We start from the raw sequence: 20,552 nt of genomic DNA, 5'->3' as shown, positions 1-20,552 counted from the left end.
CCAAATAACCAAGGCTGCCAAATAACCGAAATATGGATAACCAAGGTTTATCTGTCAATCACTTTTTAAAAATAAAAATGGTGTTCCATGAAACAAGCAGCTGGTTCAGCTTTGTAACTCAGTTATACAAGTGCCTGTCTTCAGAGTAGCCACTGTACTTGGATACGCAGCACAGATGCTTCATGTGTACTTCCCGTTTCTTTATATAGAATAGAAAAAACCGTATACAAGGATTCAGATTTAATAAAAATTAATCATTATTTTCTGTCTTCATGGAGGACATTTTTAAGTGAAACTAGCTTTAAAAGAAAACACAACTAAGTGTAAGTGTATGGCAGTGAAGAAAATGACGACTACTACTAGTTAGTACCACTGCCTCGCGTGATGTTTGGTTGCCAGCAGTTTTATTGTCCTTTATTTTTGCACCATCATCATATCAACATAACGAAAAAGGTACATAATGTCTTCATACTTGAAAAATGGTTTTGAACCCTGTAGAGCCCCTGAAAAAGTCCGTGACACCATACTTTGTAAACTTTTATAGTAGACACTAAAATATTTGAATAAGAATAATTAAATGAATGATACTGTCATTATATTTACTTATTCCTACCTTTATTCTGTTTCTTTTCCTTTGCTTTCTTCCTTCCTCTTTCCTGCTACTATTGTTGACTGACTTTCTTTTTATCCTTTGTTCCGCTGACTTAGAAGTTAGATGTTGTAAGTAAAACAAAATGTTAGATATTCTATTTTAATTCTGTTGTTAATTGAATTAAATATTTACTGCGTTTCCCTTAAAGTCTAATGTTAATCAGTGTCTCTTTATGAAAGAAACAAGAACGTTAGAGCACTTTAATCTTGCTCCAGTTATTTTCCATGTCATATTTTTCTCTTTAGGATTTTAGTTTTGCCTTGCTCTGTTCTGAAAAATGTCAAACGTGCACAGAAGAAAATTGGACAGTGAGCACTTGTATATCAACCATCCATATTTATTTGCTATATTTACTTCATCCATAACTCTTATGGAAGAGTAAAAAAAAAAAAGTAATATATTTTATTGAAGTTGATTTATCTAAAATGATTATTTTGATAATCAGCGTAAAACATTAATCACATATTTGGCATTATTTTTTGTCATATGTCTTCAAAGACTGGTGTATATTTTACACTTATAGCACATCTCAATTTGGATTAGCCACATTTCGTGTTTTATGGCCACATCTGACTTGTGGATACCATTCTTGGACAGCACAGCTTTAGAAATAGAGTTAGAAATAGGACTGATGACTGGAAAATACAGAAAAGGAAGTTTCTATTAAAAATAAATTTTTTTCTAACAGCTGGAGCTATTTGACAGTGGGATGCATTTTCTTATAAGGTAATGTGGTCCTTGTCATTGAAAGTATTCAAAGAGAGGATGATCAGAGAAAGGATTATTCCTACATTGGGTAGGACCTGCTGGGTTTTTTTTGTTTTAATGATCATTTATTAAAAATTTTTTAGAATGCTACTTTAAAAATTCAGATAGTGTATATGGATATTAAAAATTACAACTTTCCCCTCATACATATAAATGAAATCATGCTATATATATGTAGTTCTACCTGTCTGCGTTCTTTCACACAAATGAAATCATGCTATGTATACTGTTCTGTAACTTGCTTTTCTTGCTAAATACGTGGTTATTCTGGGTAACTTTCTGTATTAGCACATACATAAATGCACTTTATTTTTTCTTTTAAGCTCATAGTGCTCCATGATACTATGGAGATACACTACTTTATTTGGCCAGTCACCTATACTGCACTCTTGCTGAAGATTTTTAAAGCAAAATCTTAAATATCATTTCATTCCTACTTCAGTATGCAACTCTAAAAATGTTAAGATTTTCTCATATAACTATAATTCCATTATAATACCTAATAAAAGGAACAGTATTTTCTTGGTATGATCTGATGCCCTCTTACAGATTTGTCTCAGAAATATCTTTTTTGCTTTGTTTAACTAGGGTCCAAATAAAGGTGTACATTTAGTTGTATATATCTTCTTGATCTCTCTTGTAATCCCCTATCCCCTTTTTGCAACATTGACTTGGAGAAATTAGGTCAGTTGTCCTGTAGAATGTCCCACATTCTGGATTTCTCAATTTGTCATGTATTTTAACTTGTTCTTTTAGTGTCATTTAACTTCTTTCTTCCTTATCCCTTGCATGTTTGTAAATTAAAGGTAGCTCTAGAGCTGTGTTGTTCAGTATTAGTAGCTATGTTGGTAACCACTAGTGGCTATTTAAATATAAAATAATTGAATTTAAATAACATTAAAAATTTAGTTCTTAAGTTGCACTAGACACATTTCAAATTTTCACTAGCCACATAGAGAACATTTCCATCATCACAGAAAGCTCTGTTGGGCACTGCTGATCCAGAGGCTGGATTAGATTTAGGTTTGAGATTTGGGGAGAGAATACTTAATGGTGCTGTTTTGCTTTGTATTGTGTCACATCAGAAGAGACATGTCTGGTTGTCGCACTTTTAATAATGTTAAGATTGAGAAGGTGCTGATTAGCCTGAACCCTTCATTGTAAAGTTTCTAATCATGTTTACTATGAATAAAGAGTTTTTCTTCTTTCTTTGAAATCTCTAATCTCTTTCTTTTTCTAGACTTACTGTATTGGCTAAAACTTTGAATAAAATTATTGAATAGAAATGTTGAGAGTTAATATTCTTGCTTTGTTCCCAGTCTTAGGGAGAAATTATTCAGTCTTCCATCATTAAGTATGATATTGCTTGTAGTTTTTCATAGATGTCCTTGATCAGGTTGAGTAAGTGCTATTCCTTGCTAGCTGACTCTTTTTTTATGAAGAGGTGTTGAATTTTGTCATATTTTTCTGAATTTATTGAGATAATCATAAGGTTTTCTGTTTTATTCTGCGAATGTGTTGAATAATACTGATTTTATCTTTTGAATGTTATACCTTACATTCTGGGATAAATTGTACTTGGTCATAATACAGTAATTATCATTTTATATATTATTGGATTACTAATACTTTGTTAATGATTTACATCTGTGTTCTTGAGGGATATTGTTCTATGATTTCTTTTTCTTATAATGTCTTTGATTTTGGTATCAGGGTAATGGTGGATTTCTTTTGTAACTTTTTGACATAACTCCAGGTGTTATGTTTTTTTTTGATAACTTTTATGTTCCCCTCCCCCGTGGCACAATCAAGTGTCCCAGGCTCTGTACAAAAGAGAGTCTCAGCATAGTCCCACAATAGAGAGTGTTCTTCAAAAAAGTGCCTGCTTTTGTAATACACTTTCTGGTTCTCTCTGATGTAACAAAACCATTAATGAAATAAATTTTAAAAGAAAATGAAAAAAACCTAATGAATATTGAATGTTCTAACTCACATCCATCCACATTTTTTCTAGTTTCTTAAAGTATTTTTTATGTACATCAATATCAGTTAAGTTTGGAAATCTCAAAGTGCACAGTATTTTTTGCAACCCTGAAAGAAATCTTAAACTCTGAAAAAAATTACTAGATTTTTAGGTGTATAGTTTTAAGTTCTTCAGTTTAGAATTGCTTCATATTATGAGGAAAAATTTCTTTTAGGAATTTTACTTTTCCAGTCAGCTGATTCTTTCTGTAGTGGTAAGCCTTGGAAGAAGGAAGGTAGGTATAGCATGGGGCCTATCAATCGGTTACTTCCAGTGCTGTCCATACTATTCTAACTTCAATCCAGTAGACTAAGTTTTCTAGTCAGTTGCTGTAGGATTGTAGATGATGACTGAGCTCAGCCAAGCCACTGATTTGTAAGTACTAACTGTGAAATGCCAGGTACATTCATTAATGAATAAATTCCAGACCGTTTTACATGTTTTTATCTTAAAATACTAGAATCTTATCTCTGTATTTACTCAGATACTAAGATATTTAGATTATATAAGGGAAACCATCTTTGCTTATCTGATCACATGGCTATTAAATGAGCATGAGAGAATTGGCTTTTAGGGCTTTTGTCAAGTTTTCTGCATGCTCTTTGTTTTAGGTCACTGAACAAAGTATTGTTTTCCATGTAAATTCACATCATTTTACTTTAGGATTATATGTGAAAAACGAATATCTGAAATGTCTAATATTGTTAACTTGTATATCTGATATAATGTGAGACTATAAATATTAAACCTTTCTTTTCAGGCACAAAAATGTTAAACCAAGAAATCCTGGACAACAAGGACAGGCATTATCTTTAAGTCAGCAACAACAAGTACTTCCTAAGCACAAGACCAATGAAAAGCAAGAAAAGAGTGAGAAACCACAGAAACGCCCCTTGACTCCCTTTCACCACCGTGTTTCTATAAGCGATGATGTTGTCATGGACACAGATTCAGCCAGCCAAAGACTTGTGATACCTGCCCCAGACAGTCAAGTGAGATTTTCAAACATCCGAACTAATGATGTAGCAAAGACTCCTCAGATGCATGGCAGTGAAATGGCAAATTCACCTCAGCCACCCCCACTTAGTCCTCACCCGTGTGATGTGGTTGACGAAGGAGTGACTAAAACACCTTCAACTCCTCAGAGTCAGCATTTCTATCAGATGCCAACACCGGATCCCTTGGTTTCTTCCAAACCAATGGAAGATAGGATAGACAGCTTATCCCAGTCTTTCCCAGCTCAGTTCCAGGAAGCTGTAGAACCTACAGTGTATGTTGGTACAGCAGTAAACTTGGAAGAAGATGAAGCTAATGTAGCCTGGAAGTATTACAAGGTCCCAAAGAAAAAAGATGTAGAGTTTTTACCACCTCAACTTCCAAGTGATAAATTCAAGGAGGATCCAGTTGGACCTTTTGGACAGGAAAGTGTAACATCAGTTACAGAGTATGTATTTTTTTAATAGTCACTATTATAATTTAAGGGTGGAAAAATTATGTAAGTTCTTAATACTAGGACTCCAGAATTGGTTTCAGGGTAGGATTTAAAATAATAAATCCTTTGAGTATTAATTTTGCATAATTTTTTACTGTATTCTTTCCTTAGGGAACCTCTTTATTATTAAATATTTTAGTCACAAAAAAGTGGGGAAAATCATAACACTTATCCATTAACCAAATTAAGGATTTTACGTACAATTAGAACTCTTATGTACTATTTTTCTTCCTACATTCTTCCTTCTACTGTCCTGAATTTGACATTTATCATTTATATATGTTTTTATGCATATAGCTCTAGTTAATTCATTTTAGTTGCTCTGTAGTATTTCTCTGTTTTGAATTATACCTTAATTCATTTATCTACTCTTGAAGATGGACGTGTTGGTTATTTTCAATTTTTCACAATTACAAATGATATAGCAGTGCGCTTTTTGTATACATTTCCTTGTACACTTGTATAAGAATTTCTCTAGGGAAAACACCTTAAAGTGGAGTTGCTGGGACATGGGAATATTTTCGTATTCAACATTAAGAGTTGTTGCCAAGTTGCTTTTGAAACTATACCGGTTTACACCCTCATCAATCAGCAGAATATGAGAATGACTGCTGCTCTACATTTTCCTCAGTACTTGGTATTACGACACCTTTAATTTGGCTAATCTTTATTCAGAATGGCATAGTATTTTCTTAATATGTGTTTTCCAGGTTCCTAGTAAAGTTAAGCATCATGTTTATTGGACGTTTAGTTTTCCTCTCCTGTGAATTGGCCTGTAGCTCATATTTTTTAGTACATTTTTCTTTTTTCCTGATTTATTCCTTACATGTTCTGGGTATTAATCTTGCATTAGTTATTGTGCTACAGCTATCTTCCTCCATTCTTTGGTTTTCCTTCTTTGTATACTTTATGTCTGACATACTTTGGGCAGAAGTAGGCTTTTTTTTCAGGTCTCCCTTTACTTTCAGTGTTCTGATTACATTTGTAGTCTGTCCCATAAGTCTTTCCTTTTTATCTGTAGATTTTTCTGAAAGGTGAAAATTAACACACAAACATCATTTTCATTAAAACTGTCAACCTCTTTATCAGTGCAAGGCCATGTAGTGTGCAAAGATTACATTTCCTTCTCTATCTGTTGTCAGTGAAAGATGTTAAAGTCTTCTGTTTAGCTTAGAATTTTGAGATTCCACAAAAATGTGTAGGTATAGTGAGCTTTTGTTCAGGCATTGTACTGGACATTGAGGAAGGTTGGTTTAATTTGAAGTCTTTTTTTTTTTTTTGTCTTGCCACTGGGCAGTTATCTTTTTCTTGGATAAAATCTCCATTCTTCCCCATTTTGTGTGGAACCTCTATAATTCATGTGTTGAACTTCTATACTTTCTCTCATTTTCCATCTATTTTTTCCTCTGTATTCTGAGGGGATTCCTTGTAGCGCTTTCTTGAAGTCTCAATATATATTTCTCCTGTTTCATTTTCCTAAACTTTTAAAAATAGCATCTCCTTCTTATTTAATGTCTTGTAATTTTTTTTTTCCATTTGAATTACTTGCTTTATTTTAGTCTTTTTCTTTACTATGCTGCCGTATTTCTTATTGTTTCTCCATAGACATTTTAGAATGACGACACAGATGCTAATCAGAAATTTTGTGTGCATATGCGAAGCCTTGCTAATTGGCAGGCCTTCCTCACTCAGTCAATAAATATTTTAGTGTATGTTATGTATCTGTTCCAGACACTTTGCTTTATGATAACGGGGTAGGGGATGTTTTGGAGGGGAGGCCTTGTACCTAAAATTCCAGAATGAAGAGGATGCCAGATCTTGGATCTTCACCAGGTAGTTTATTCATTTTTCTTCTAAGAGGGACCATTCTTGTTCTTCCATTTTTAGCTCTTCTTTTTCACTTCTGTGTACAGCTATAAGTCCAGATTTTCTCTTTTTTTCCCCTGCAATTTGGCTCCTCTGTTTATATGGTTTGCCTATAGCCCCCTCTTACATGTTCTAGGCTGTGAACTTTGTCTGCTGTCTTTCACTGATTTTGAGCATTCCTGAGGCTACTAAGTAAAATGTCTGGTTCATTTATAGCCTCTCTCATTTGTTGCTATTATTAGATATTTACTTTTAAAATTCCTTGATTATTATTTTAGTAGACAAACCTGTGTGCCTCACCCAGCACTTTGAATCTTAAAAGTTTTCTAGTGTAATTTTTTTAAAAAATTTAATCTGGATTTGAAATTGAGGGACTTCAGGATACCCTTATGATCATGGGAGACAACTTGCTTATTTAGTAGTCAACAGACCTTGTGATCACAAATGATGTCTTGGAAACAAGTCCAAAAAGATCTTAAATTATTGTGCTGTATGTAATATAAAAGTCAAAGCTATCCTCAACTCTTGCTTGAAATTGCTATTGGTCTCCTTATTTCTGTACTTCTTATGTATAGAGTGATCATTGTAAGTTAAACATCATGTTACGCATTTTTTTAGAACTCTCAGTAGTTTCCTTTTATACTTAAAATAAAATCCAAACCTTTACTCCACTATTTGTAAGATTCTACACAGTCTCCTGCCTAGCTAATTCTTCATTTTTATTTATTACTCTCCTGTTTGTTTCCTGATTTAGCCAGACCAGCTTTTTTGCTATTGCTTTAAAAAGCCCCACTCACTCCTCATGGCCTTTAGAATTGCATTACAGATCGGAGACAGCTTACCCCTTCTTATCCACTTCTGCTCAATACCTTCCCCAGAGGTATTTCCCTGACCATTCAATGTAAACTATGGCCTCTTCTCACTCCCCAGATCACTGCCTACCCTGTATATTGCTTTTATTTTCTCCTTATATATGTCATTATCTAAAATTATATTACTTATTTGCTAATGGTCTTTGCCCTGTTAGAATGTAAGCTCTGTGAAGGCACGGACTGTCTGGCTTACTGCTGTGTTCCTGCAGCCTTAATGCGTGCACACACACGCACACACCCCTAGAACAATCCTAGGCACATGGTAGACATTCAGCACATGTTTGGATGAATGACATGATAGTATGGCCATAGATTACTTTATGATTTTAAAACTTGGGGTTTTTTTTATAGGTTATATTTTCTTATTTAATGTATGTTAAAATGTAGTGGCATGAATATTTTCAGTTTTAAAAACTGTAAGAGTGAGTTTTTATGGGCATATTATATTCATAAGATCCAAGAATTCTAGCCATTACTTTAAATAAGTGTATTGGCTGCTTGTGTGCATGAGCACCTGTAAGTGAAATAAAGGTCTCTGAGAAGTTAATACAGCTTAACCTTAGAATCTGTTTTAAAATTATTTGATATTTTTCTCATTGAATGAAATGAGATGCATAATGTAGAAAAGTAGCATGCAGAGTAGAATGGTGCTGGGTCATGACTATGTAAGTTAAGGGTAAAACATGCTTCTACTTGTTCCTGGTCACCATTTTTTATGCCTCATAAAAAGAAAAGATTGAATAAAAGGGTTTTTTAAATTCTGTGTCTCAATATGAGTATTGTTTTGGTTTTGCTAGTTGCTAAAATGTGTATTGTGTCACAACTCACTTTTAAATAGGATCCTTGTTGTAATAGCAGATTAGAATATGGTAAATATCACAAAAAGTCAACCATCAGAGACTTAGCTGCTATATGAACTAAGGAGACATTTATGGAATACAATGTTCTACTATACTTGGTAGGTTAGAAGTTTTTTGGTTTTATGTTTTAATCATCTGGATGAGTTGGTCCTTTTTCTTAGAATTATTGTTCTATGGCAGTAGTTCTCAATTGTGGCAATTACTTATTCCCACGTGCACACTCCCAGGTGACATTTGGCAATGTCTGGAGACATTTTTGGTTGGTATAACGGGGTGTGTGCTACTGGTATCTGGTAGTTACAGACCAGGGATACTGCTAAGTATCCTACAATGTATAGGACAGTCCCCACAACAAAGAATTATCCTGCCCAAAATGTTAATAGTATTGAGGTTCTTTAATGCCATGAATAACTTATAACACAAATGTGAACTTTAGTATGAGTTATTAAATTAGATAGGCCAAACATGTTTACCTACTAGTTTCACTAGGGAAATCCCCCCTATTTTCAACTTCCCCTCCCCCCCGCACCAATCACAGTGAAATACCTGGCATGATCTTCAGTGTTTGTATTATGCTAAAACAAAAGTTTCTTTTCCCCCCATAGTTAAAAGGATCTTATTGGAATAATTTAGTAATTCAGGTGCCTGCTGTTTTATTACTTGAGATAGGATGTCATGAGGATCAGTCATCTCCTTAGAGATAGTGACAAAGCCAGTTGATAAAGTCAGATAATGTCCTGTCATTAAAATAAATTCTATGAATTATGATTATGCTCTCTTGATGGCATTTAAACAGTCTTCTTAAATTTTTTATAGAAGCATTCTGTCGTTTTAAAGATGTAAGATGATCAAATGCTTTTCTAGTCATAGAGTAATGCATTCAGAAAACTAGTTCATTTTATATAAATAAATTTAAAATTCATATTACTCAGTCATTGTAAATTTCTATTATCTTTTTCCATATTTTGAATTTTGAAAATGTATTTACATGTATAGCAGTTAATTTTAATGAAGTTAATTAGAGGGCTGTTGTAACTCCTATATTCTTTCTTAGGAATATTATCTTTTTTTAATTTATATTCCTCAAAGATACAGTTTATCAGTTTGAATAAGACTGAAGTTAACATGCAAGAAGGCACTTTTGAGGTATAAAATAAATTTGGTCCTGGCCCTAAGTGAAATTGTAATCTAATGGAAAATAACATTAAGTTCTCTGATAGAGGTATATATAAAATACAGTAGTGATGCAGAGCCAGAGTGGGGAATAATTTAATTCCATTTATGGAGATCCAGAAGCATTCTGTAGTTTGGTGTGGATAGATTATAGGATGCTGCTTAGTAGTTTGGTGTGGATAGATGAGAAATAAGACTGGAAATTTGGGTAAGGCTATATAGTGGAATGGCAAAATACTGTTCATGAACTTATATATTATCCTTGAGATGGTAGGGGCACTGTTGCAAGTTGTTGAGATAAATGAAATAGCAAGGGTTTGGAAAATAATGATTTTAGAAGTATTAACCAAATAGCATTGAAAGATTATTTGAAATGAAGGGCTATATATGTATGAAAAGAGATCAGTTTGGGCATCTGTTTGAATAGCTCAGACATAAGGTGACACAGGACCCTTACTAGGAAAATAAAAACAGATAGTATGGATATATGGAATTTATAAATGTGGAGTAGACTAAAGAACTTGAGTTTGTTGAATAGTTAAGTAGGGAAGTAATAAGAGAGTTAAAGACTGGCATATTTATTTTATGAGAGGAAAAGACAAGGAAGAACAGATTTGAAGGCTTTCTCTACTACCCATTTTCCTACTTCTAGACTAAATCTTAATTAAACTTGATTTTCATGTGTTTTTTTTTAAAGGAGAGCATTTCAAAAATAGTATCTTGAAGTAACTATTGATGTACCTTAAGAAGGTAAAGTTTTGTTAACTAAGAAATGCTTGGCCAAATAATAATGACATTCACTTAAAAAAAGCAAAGGAAATCTGTATAGGCTAATGTGGGAAGATCTCTGTATAGATTATAAAGTTTAGAACAAGGTGTATAATATAGGTAGACATATAGGGTAGTATATGCATAGTTTTTTCCCCACCATGATTAGGTAATATAAACAGTTAATCCATTGTTATCTTGAAGGAGAAAGATTGGGAAACTTACATACATTTCAGCTACTGTGTTTCCCCAAAAATAAGTCCTGGCTGGACCGTCAGCTCTAATGCGTCTTTTGGAGCAAAAATTAATATACAACCTGGTCTTATTTTAATATAAGACTGGATAGAATAGAATACTGGGTCTTACATAATATAAGACCGGGTCTTATATTAATTTTTGCTCCAAAAGACGTGTTAGAGCTGATGGTCCGCCTTGGGGAAACACAGTATGCCTTTGTGTACTATATGAATTTTAAGTATGTGCATGTAATACATATACACTGTAAAATTGAATTCAGTTTGAGGTGTCTACTTAGAGAGATTCATCAGGCAGTTGTCATCATGTGTCTGAAGCTTAGGAGATGAACATATTAATAACCCAGTTAGAGTAGATATAAAACGGAAAGGGGCAAGAATGCAACATTAGAAATAAAAAAGAAATAGTTTCTTTATAATAGTTGACTTTTACAGTTGTATACTTTTTAGAAAATGATGCAGGAGAATTTTAGATGAGAATTTTGGAGAGATGGGGATGGAGCACAGCATATCCCACACAGGATATATACATCTGTGGCAAATATCTTTTTTTTCCTTCTAATTATTTTTAGTTTGTGTGTTAATGATTGCATCTATTTCATAATAGTGGCTTAAGACCTTGCAAGTTTTAAAGACAGCAAAATTTCTGCCAAGAAACATTACAGTTGTATTTTAATTTCTTTTTTCAAAGGTTTAGCACTAGTTTTTGTAGAATTTGTGATTACTTAAAATAGTCTACTATTCTGATTTAGAGGGAAACCTGAGCAAAGAAAGAACTGTACTTGAGCATAGTTCTTATTACGTCTTGTTCGATAGTAAAGATACATCAGGATATCTTAACCATATAATAATGTTCATCAGTAGAACTAGCTCCTATGTTGTATTAGTGATATTTGTGTCACCAGATTTGTATTGTATGTATATAGTAATAGAATGCATTATTTGATCTATAAAAGACAGTATCTAATCACTTTGTTTCATAGAAGTCGATGATGAAATAAACTTGTTTTGATTATTGTATTCTAAATCTTTTAACTAAGTCTTAATACCTTATTTTAATGCAATAAAGGTATATTTTTGACAGCTAGCTTGAGTCAATTTAAGGATTGATTCTGAATATTGGAGATGGTACTGGAAAAGGTTATTAAAAAAAGGGCTTTTGAGATTTATTAAATTCATTTGTTGTCAACATTTCCTTCTATAGCTTATCTCCTCTATAATTGTCAATCCTAAAATATTGTCATACCTTGTCTGGAAGAATTTTTATTGAATAAAGGCATAAAAGTATATGCTGCTCTAAGCCATGTTAAATTCTCTACAAGTACATTTCAGGATATAGTATGTTACTATTGTCATAGTAAAGGAAGGAGATATAATTAACGAATAATATAAAAGTAATTTCAATTTGCTTTGGGCTTTGCAAAGCTTCCTATTCATGGCTGTACCGAATCCTCTTCCAGTTTGTCTGTATTTAGCTTTATATCTGATTAAACTATCTCTGTAGTTTTACTATTTGGCAATATGTGAAAGTTCCTTTTAGAAAAGGAGAGGTGTTCCTGTTCACAGAAGTATATGTATACTACATATTTGGATAGTGACGTAATGGTAACTTGAATTTTTAGTCTGGCATCTCTTAAAAAATCACATTTTTTATTTCTATTTTCATCAGTTTTAAATATAGAAGGATGTGTGATGTAAATAATTTATATTTTAAAATTTATTGTGATTTGATACTCTTGATATTATTGACTACATTTAAATTCTCTGCATATCGCAATGTCTGTGAGAACCATTCAATAAAATAAGAAAAAGTTGTGTTTAGGTATTGCATTTGGTTTACTCTTTTTATTCTTAATAGAGCCCTGTGCAGTAGGATTGGTCCTTTTAATGTTACTGCACACTAGTTTAACAACTACCTATGTAAACATTGTGGCAGTTTTTAATGCTTCTGCCTGAGGACAACTTAATATGAAAAACAGAGTGTGTTTTATTCACCTCTATACAAAGTAGTAGTGTTTTTCAGGTTGGTGGGGAGGAGGGGAGGAGTGAGTTCTTATGCTTTTCCCCTATGAAGAGTTATTTGAATATGCATACTTAAAATCTTTCCAGCCCTAACTCTGCCGCTATGTGACCTTAGCAAACCATTTCTTTCTACATAATTTCCATATCAAAGTCAGAGAGCAATACCTTTCATTTCCTATCATACGAGGTTATTTTAAGTATTAAATAAGAAAATACATGTAAAAGTAGATAGAAATATGATTGATTGAAAAGATCTATGTTAGGATCTTATAGACAATTCAGCAGACAATTTTTTTAGGGTCTAATATTGTGAGGTGCAAAGCTACTCTTAGAAATAAATGGTTATTCATTTACAGAAAATAACTATCCTAACAATTGTAAAACATACCCCTGTTATAGTGTTAGTACTGTGTTGCCATGGAAGAACGTTTTTTGTAAACTTGGGAGTTTTCAGGGGAGGGATAAATCTGGGGCATATTGGGAATAACAGTGACGCGTGATATTTGATGGCACGTTTAGAAAGTATCAGTTATTCTTTTGATGGCCTCAATTTCAACCTTATTAAAGGGTAAAGAGTATGTCTAGTGCTGGGCATTGGTGAATAGATTAATACAATATGATAATCCCTGTCATTCAAAGAATTTAAAAGAGAGAAAATACCTTCGTTGCTCCCAAATTTTACCTCTCTTACAATTTTTTTTGTTTTAATACTCAGAACAGATAAGCAGTGGCAGCAGTATCACTTTCTAACAAATAAAGATGATTTATTTCAAAATACAAGATGTTGTGTTTTAGGATTATTAATGCAAAAAAACACAGCATCTCAATCCTCTGTGGCTTCTAGATTTCATGTATTCATTTAGCAAACATTTATTAAGTACCTATTATGTGCCAGGCACTGTTCTAAGCATTTGAAATAATTTAGTGAAGGAAGACAAGATCCCTGGCATGTAGGGGCTTATATTCTAGTGGGAGTGACAATCAATTATAAACATAATTGTATAGTATGTTAAAAGATAAGTGCCATGGAGGGAAAAATAGAGCAGGGTAAGGGGGATCAGTGTTGAGGCAGTTGGGCATTTTGCATTTTTAAATAAGGTCTCATGGAAAAGGTGACATATAAACAAAGACTTGAAGAAAGTGAGAGAATTGGCCAGGCAGATAATTGGAGGAAGAATGTTCCAAATACAGGGAACAGCCAGGAGTGTGTCTGGCCTGTTTTGAGGAACATCAGGACCTTGGAATTGGAAGCAAAATTAGTGAGAGAGGGAGGAGTAGCATAGTAGGTGAAGTTGGAGAGGAAAAGAGGAACAGATCACAGTAGGTTTTGATGTAGCGTGTTATAAGGACTTTGGTTTTTCCTCAGAGTAAAATAGTCATTCCAGGATTTTTGAGCATGATTTGACTAGAAGCCTGACTGCCACTGTTCTGGCAGCATGGGAATCTCAGCTTTGCAAGCCATAGAGAGTATGAATTTGGGGGTCTGAAAGTGTCTTATACAAATCAAAAAGGGATCATTCTATATTCACACCATGCACCCTGGTCTTCAGAGATACAAAAGTCATGATGCTTTACAAAGTTCTACGGTGTAAATCAGCTTGTTGTGGCTTCCCTTCCTTAGCCTTAGATTGTAGCTTTCTCTCTCCAATTGTACTGTTGTTTCCTCTTGTTCTGTCATCCATTGTCATTTTATTGGTTATTTTAGAAGAGTACAGAGAAACGTTAATCAGTCTCCATGTGGAACCAGAAGACTAACAATATAAAAATGAATTTTTCACCAATGTGATTAGAAAAAAACCTCTGAAGTACTTGCACTGAAACTTCACTTGCTATTGTAAACCATCTTGCCAGAATTAACAATAGTAAAAATGTTATTTTCATGAGACACAAATTTTAAGTTTAAAAATTTTTAACTTAAAATATATCCACTCATGCCATTAGTAAAAGGATAGTCACTTTCATTGTATAAATGTATAAATTGTATAAAAGTAGTCTTGTCTATATAGCCCACATTTTGAAAGTTCCTATCCTGGAGCAGTTTAGATTTAAGAATCCTTTTAAGTGAATGGATTTGGACAAATTAATGTGCTTGAGAACTTGGGCACTCAGTGGATTACCAAAAGACAAATTTTGGTGAAAAATATGGATCGGAGACCTGGATTTTAGTTCCATTTCTCTATTGCTAAATTTGAGACGTCAATAGATCACATAACCTTTCTAGGTGCCTCAGTTTCTTCATTTGTAAAGTAAGGGATTGCAGGTTAGATCATCTCTAAATCTAAAAACTTTATAATACTGAAGTTGGGTTTTTTTTTTATGCTTTTATGGAGAATAAATGTAATTAATTTTCTAATTTTTTTATGCAGGTTAATGGTGCAATGTAAGAAACCTTTAAAAGTTTCAGATGAATTAGTGCAGCAATATCAAATTAAGAATCAGTATCTTGCAGCAATAGCATCTGATGCAGAACAAGAACCTAAAATTGATCCATATGCCTTTGTTGATGGAGATGAGGAATTCCTTTTTCCTGATAAGAAAGATAGACAAAATAGTGAGAGAGAAGTTGGCAAAAAACAAAAGGTAAGAGAAATCAAAGTACACCAAAGGGTATCTGATGATTTGTAGCATTGCATGTAGTAGCACAGTTCTCATTTTTTTTCTTTTAAAACAGAACAGACTCATCATTTTAACTTAGAAATACATTTTTTTAAAATAGGTAAGTAAAGCACACTACAAAGTTTAAGAACTTGTATGGACTTTAAATTATTGCTTGTCTCTGAAAATGAAAAGATCTTTATTGTTTATAAGTTTTTGGGTTGGAGAAAGAGTTCATTAACTTCTCATGTATTGAAATCAGGACATGTATGTAGTTGAACTATTTTGATACTGAGTTAAAATATGCTGTAAGTGAATTACCAGTTTTCAAAAATACAATAAAATATCGCTGAGTTTATAAAATACATGATATTTTTGAATATGTGAGCCAAGAATTTATAGTGCCCCTAAAAGTAAAATGTTACATTAATAAAGTCTGAGACATAGAAATGTTTGATTAAAAGGTTAAATGTGTCAGATATTTGAGGCTATATTAAGTATAAGATAGTCTTAAATACAAAATAGGGAAATTGAAAGCTAAAATTATGAATCGGACTCAATAATATGCTTAATACAAAGAATTAAGGTTTTATTTTGCTTTACTATGTACTAGGTACTTTAAATTTTGTCTTTTTGTAAATATGAGAACCGTAGTAGCTGGAAATGTAGATATTGTTGAAAAAACATAGACTCTGGAATTTGACAGATTTAGGTTGAAATCCCAGCTCCCATATTTCCTGGGTTATCTTTAGAACTATGGTTTGTTTGTTAAGATGAGCGTACTGTTTATCATATAGATTAGTTGTGAGAATTAGTGATAATATCTGTAGAACACCTAGCAGAATGCTTGAAACATACTGTGTTTCTGAAAATAAGACCTAGCCGGAAAATCAGCTGTAATGCATCTTTTGGAGCAAAAATTAATATAAGACCCAGTCTTATTTTCGGGGAAACATGGTAGCTACTCAGTAGTCTGTGGATTTTGTTATTGGTTAAGTTATATAGATTATATAATATAATATGTATTATATTATTTGCAGGTAGAAGATGGGTCATCTAGTGTAACGGTGTTATCACATGAAGAAGATGCTATGTCATTATTTAGTCCCTCTGTCAAGCAAGGTAAAGCTTTAATTTCCTAATCAAAATATTGCATTCCAGGATTGTTCCTACAATTGACCCTTGAAGAATGTGGAGGTTGGGGTGCCGACACCCGTGCATAGTTGAAAATCCGCATATAACTTGACTCCCCCAAAACTTGAATAGCCTGCTGTTGACTGGAAGTCTTATTGATAAGATAAACAGTTGATTAAAACATGTTTTGTATGTTATATATATTATATACTATATTCTTACAATAAGTAGCGGAAAGAAAGTGTCATTAAGAAAATCATAAAAAAATACATTTACAGTATTGTACTGTATCAGTATCATAAATTTGCATTGTTTACAAGATGAATTGTCTGTCAGTGCCTACATTAATATTCTCACATGATAAAGAACACTGTAGATGTTATACATATTACTAACACTAGACATCAAAAATGAAAAGATATTGTGAAAAAGAAATTGATACTTATTTACAAGTATAACAATTCATGCATTGATAATGAAGAAGCAGCAATATGGTTGCTTTGTTGTAGTCTAGTATAATTGATATGATTGCTTCGCAGTAGTACAGAAATCTCCAAAAAATTTTCCAACATGTTTATTGAAAAAAAATCCATGTATAAGTGGACCCATACAGTTCATACCCATGTTGTTTAAGAATCAAGTGTAATTTGATATTGTTGGACTTTAGTGTTTCTTTTTGCATAATTCATGTTTCATAAAAAGGGATGAATTTCTATGAAATGCGATAACTTAAAATGGTGAATTCATTGTTCATCTTGTACTGTGAGAAGCAAGTTCAGGTAATAGAAATTCTGTTTGAATTGTTAGAACGTCTTTCCTTTTTTACAGATAAAAATAGTTCTCATCTATAAAATTAGATTGGGATGGGATCATCACCTAAGATCCCTCTCAGATCTAAAAACTCAATTTATAAATTAGACTTTACTATAATTTTGTTGTCTTTTTCTTTCCCCCAGCATCTGCCTTTCCCAACTTAGAAGAATTGTTGCTGAGGTCATTATTTAACACCTGTTTATTAAGCACATGTTATGTGTAGGCACTGTTCTTAGCACTGGAATACAGTGGTCAAGACTTCACTTTGAAAGTCTGTGACTTTTACTCCTTGTGAATGGAATAGAGAGACGTAGTATACTAGTCTTTTACAAAATCTATTCAACTTTTGATAGAGGCAAAGGAAGTTGTCCTTTGATATATGTTGTTTAGGGACAAAGTTTTGTTTTAATATTTGGAATAAGTAAACAGGTCAGACTTTGTGCAACCAAAAATAAAAATCAGAAAAAAAGTCCATCTGAATAAGGAAGAGATGGTCTTTCATGAAATAAATTTAGTGGTTGATGGTTCTAAGTAGATTAGTGAATTAACAGTTTGGGTTCTTTGGCCTATATATCTACCCTAGGATGTAGGGATGTATAGTTGCCTTTTTGTGCTTGTGGTGTGGCTTTCTTGAAATATGAACCATCATCTACCACATTCTGGAGCATCTTTTGAGGTGGAGTTTGGAAATCTTGGTTTTTAATACGTACCTTAGATGATTTTTATACACTCTAGAATTTCAGAACTATTGCTCTTGTGAGTCTTTAGAACTGACAGTGGAAAATGACTTTCATCTTTCTGAGAGTGAGGGCTATTTCAAGTCATTTGATATCTTGAGGATGCTTTGGAAAATTACACACCAAACTGCAAATTATTGTCATTTTTTTTCCTTCTGTGGAAATATAAGAGGGGTTTAGCTTCCATTTGTATTTTTATTTTTTCTTAAGTAATCATGTATTTTTCCCCCATAAAACTGGGGGAAAAAGGAAAATGAAATTCTAGAACTGAAATGAAGCTTAACTAAGAGGTAATATTTATTGAGTATTTATGTGCCTGGGCAAAGTGCTTTACCTACATTCCATAACATTTAATTTTTTTTTTTTTTTTTTTTTTAATTGGGGAAGGGGAACGGGACTTTATTGGGGAGCAGTGTGTACTTCTAGGCCTTTTTTTCCAAATCAAGTTGTTGTCCTTTCAGTCTTACTTGTAGAGGGTGCCGTTCAGCTTCAAGTAGTTGTCCTTTCAGTCTTAGTTGTGGAGGGCGCAGTTCAGCTCCAGGTCCAGTTGCCATTGCTAATTGGCAGGGGGCGCTGCCCACCATCCCTTGCGGGAGTCGAGGAATCGAACTGGCAACCTTGTGGTTGAGAGCCCGCGCTCCAACGTACTGAGCCATCTGGGAGGCAGCTCAGCTCAAGGTGCCATGTTCAATCTTAGTTGCAGATGGCGCAGCCCACCATCCCTTGCGGGACTCGAGGAATTGAACTGGCAACCTTGTGGTTGAGAGCCCACTGGCCCATGTGGGAATCGAACCGGCAGCCTTCGGAGTTAGGAGCACAGAGCTCTAACCACCTGAGCCACCGGGCTGGCCCCATAACATTTAATTTTTGCCATTACTGAGGCACAGAGAGGTTAAGTAACTTGCCCAGCGTCATACTCTTAGTGTTAGAGTTGGGATTCAAATTAATTGTCTGACTCGAGCCAGAGCACTTACTCATTATATTATGCTTCCTTTATATTTCAGGTAGATGGAAAAATAAAATATTTGTGTGTGTGTTTAATTCTGTTATCCTAATAGTATTGTTTATATTTTTATTTGATACATTATTCACATAGAGTACTTAGCTACGTTACGGATCATATGGCCTTTGATGAGCTTCTTAGGGAAGCTCATTTATCTACAATGTTATTTCTATGAAAAAAGTGATTGATTTTAAACAAATCACAGTTTGTTTATTGTGTTATACCCTTACACAATTAAAGTTACATATCTAGCTTAAACAAATAGAATAATACTTATTTAGTCAGTAGCAGAATTGATTTTGTTTTTCTGTTTGACATATGTAGATGCTCCACGTCCTGCTAGTCATGCTCGTCCTCCATCAACCAGTTTGATTTATGACTCAGACCTGGCTGTCTCTTATACTGACCTCGATAATCTCTTCAATTCTGATGAAGATGAACTAACTGTGAGTACCTATTAATGATTAAGGTTATAATTTGTTTTCCTTGATTTTATATAAGTTTTTTATTCAGAAGTGATGTGTGACTTCAGCACTATGTTTCAGTTCTGAACAATAGGAAATACTTTAGAATAAAATTTCATTAACGGGTTTCTTTCATTCCTTTTTTGTTGTTGTTTGTTGATTTATTGATGATAGCCATCCTGGCAGGTGTGAGGTGATATCTCATTGTGGTGTTAATTTGCATTTCTCTGATGATTAGCGACGTAGAGCATCTTTTCATGTCTATCGAGGGTGCTGAAAAAAATGTACACACGTTTTAAGGAAGGAAAAATAACTTAAAATTGTAATACTCAATATATACCGTTAACAAAAGATGAATACAAGTCACGTTTGACTTCTGCAATTGCAAGAGGTGCTCAAAGTGGTTTCCATCTGCGTCCAGACACTTCTGATTACGGCAAACTACTGCCTGAGCAACGTTGACCCAAGTGTCCACTTTTATACATTTTTTTTGGCACCCCCAGTGTTGGCCATGTGTACATTTCTCTGGAGAAATGTCTGTTTAGGTCCTCTGCCCATTTTTTAATTGGATTGTTTGGGTTTTGTTTGGTGGTGTGTGTTTTTTTTTTAACCTCATGTTTGAGCAGTGTTTATATAGTACCTGTCACCTTTAAACTTTGAGTTTCTTTTTCTTTATGTTGTATTTTTGAAAAATAAGACTAAACTTAATCCGAGCTCTGTTTCATGTTCTTTTTTTTCAGTCCTTAAGAAGTAGAATTATCTTTGATCCTCTAGTTTAAGAAATGACTCTGGAATTAACTTGTTTAGAGAATAAGTAATTAACATTAAAATTATATGCCTTGTCAATTTATTAAGGAATACCACTTCTTTTGCATTTGTTTGCCAATCACAGTCATTATAAGACAGCTACATACTATAATAAAGAGGAAGAAAAAGTAACATTTAATCTTTAACACCTGTTTACAGAGAAAGGTGAAGATAAAAGGAATTAAAGCTTAAAATGAGATTCCCTAGAATGTCAAGTCTCTGGCAAATTAATGAATTGGGTGCTGAATT

General features: G+C 33.4%; 1 protein-coding gene across 1 annotated transcript in view; it reads left to right on the top strand.

The window, feature by feature from the left end:
* Positions 1 to 20,552, top strand: part of MED13 (mediator complex subunit 13) — a 93,094-nt gene that overhangs the window by 36,599 nt on the left and 35,943 nt on the right. The window contains exons 9-12 of the mRNA XM_033089520.1: positions 4,204 to 4,887; positions 15,117 to 15,330; positions 16,386 to 16,467; positions 19,357 to 19,478. Of these exons, the coding sequence (XP_032945411.1) occupies positions 4,204 to 4,887; positions 15,117 to 15,330; positions 16,386 to 16,467; positions 19,357 to 19,478 (1,102 nt within the window). The remainder of the gene's footprint in view (positions 1 to 4,203; positions 4,888 to 15,116; positions 15,331 to 16,385; positions 16,468 to 19,356; positions 19,479 to 20,552) is intronic.

The sequence above is a fragment of the Rhinolophus ferrumequinum genome, chromosome 21 (assembly GCF_004115265.2).
Source record: "Rhinolophus ferrumequinum isolate MPI-CBG mRhiFer1 chromosome 21, mRhiFer1_v1.p, whole genome shotgun sequence".
NCBI lineage: Eukaryota > Metazoa > Chordata > Mammalia > Chiroptera > Rhinolophidae > Rhinolophus > Rhinolophus ferrumequinum.
The sequence above is the reverse complement of the archived record's forward strand: the minus strand, read 5'-3'. Positions and strand labels throughout refer to the sequence as shown.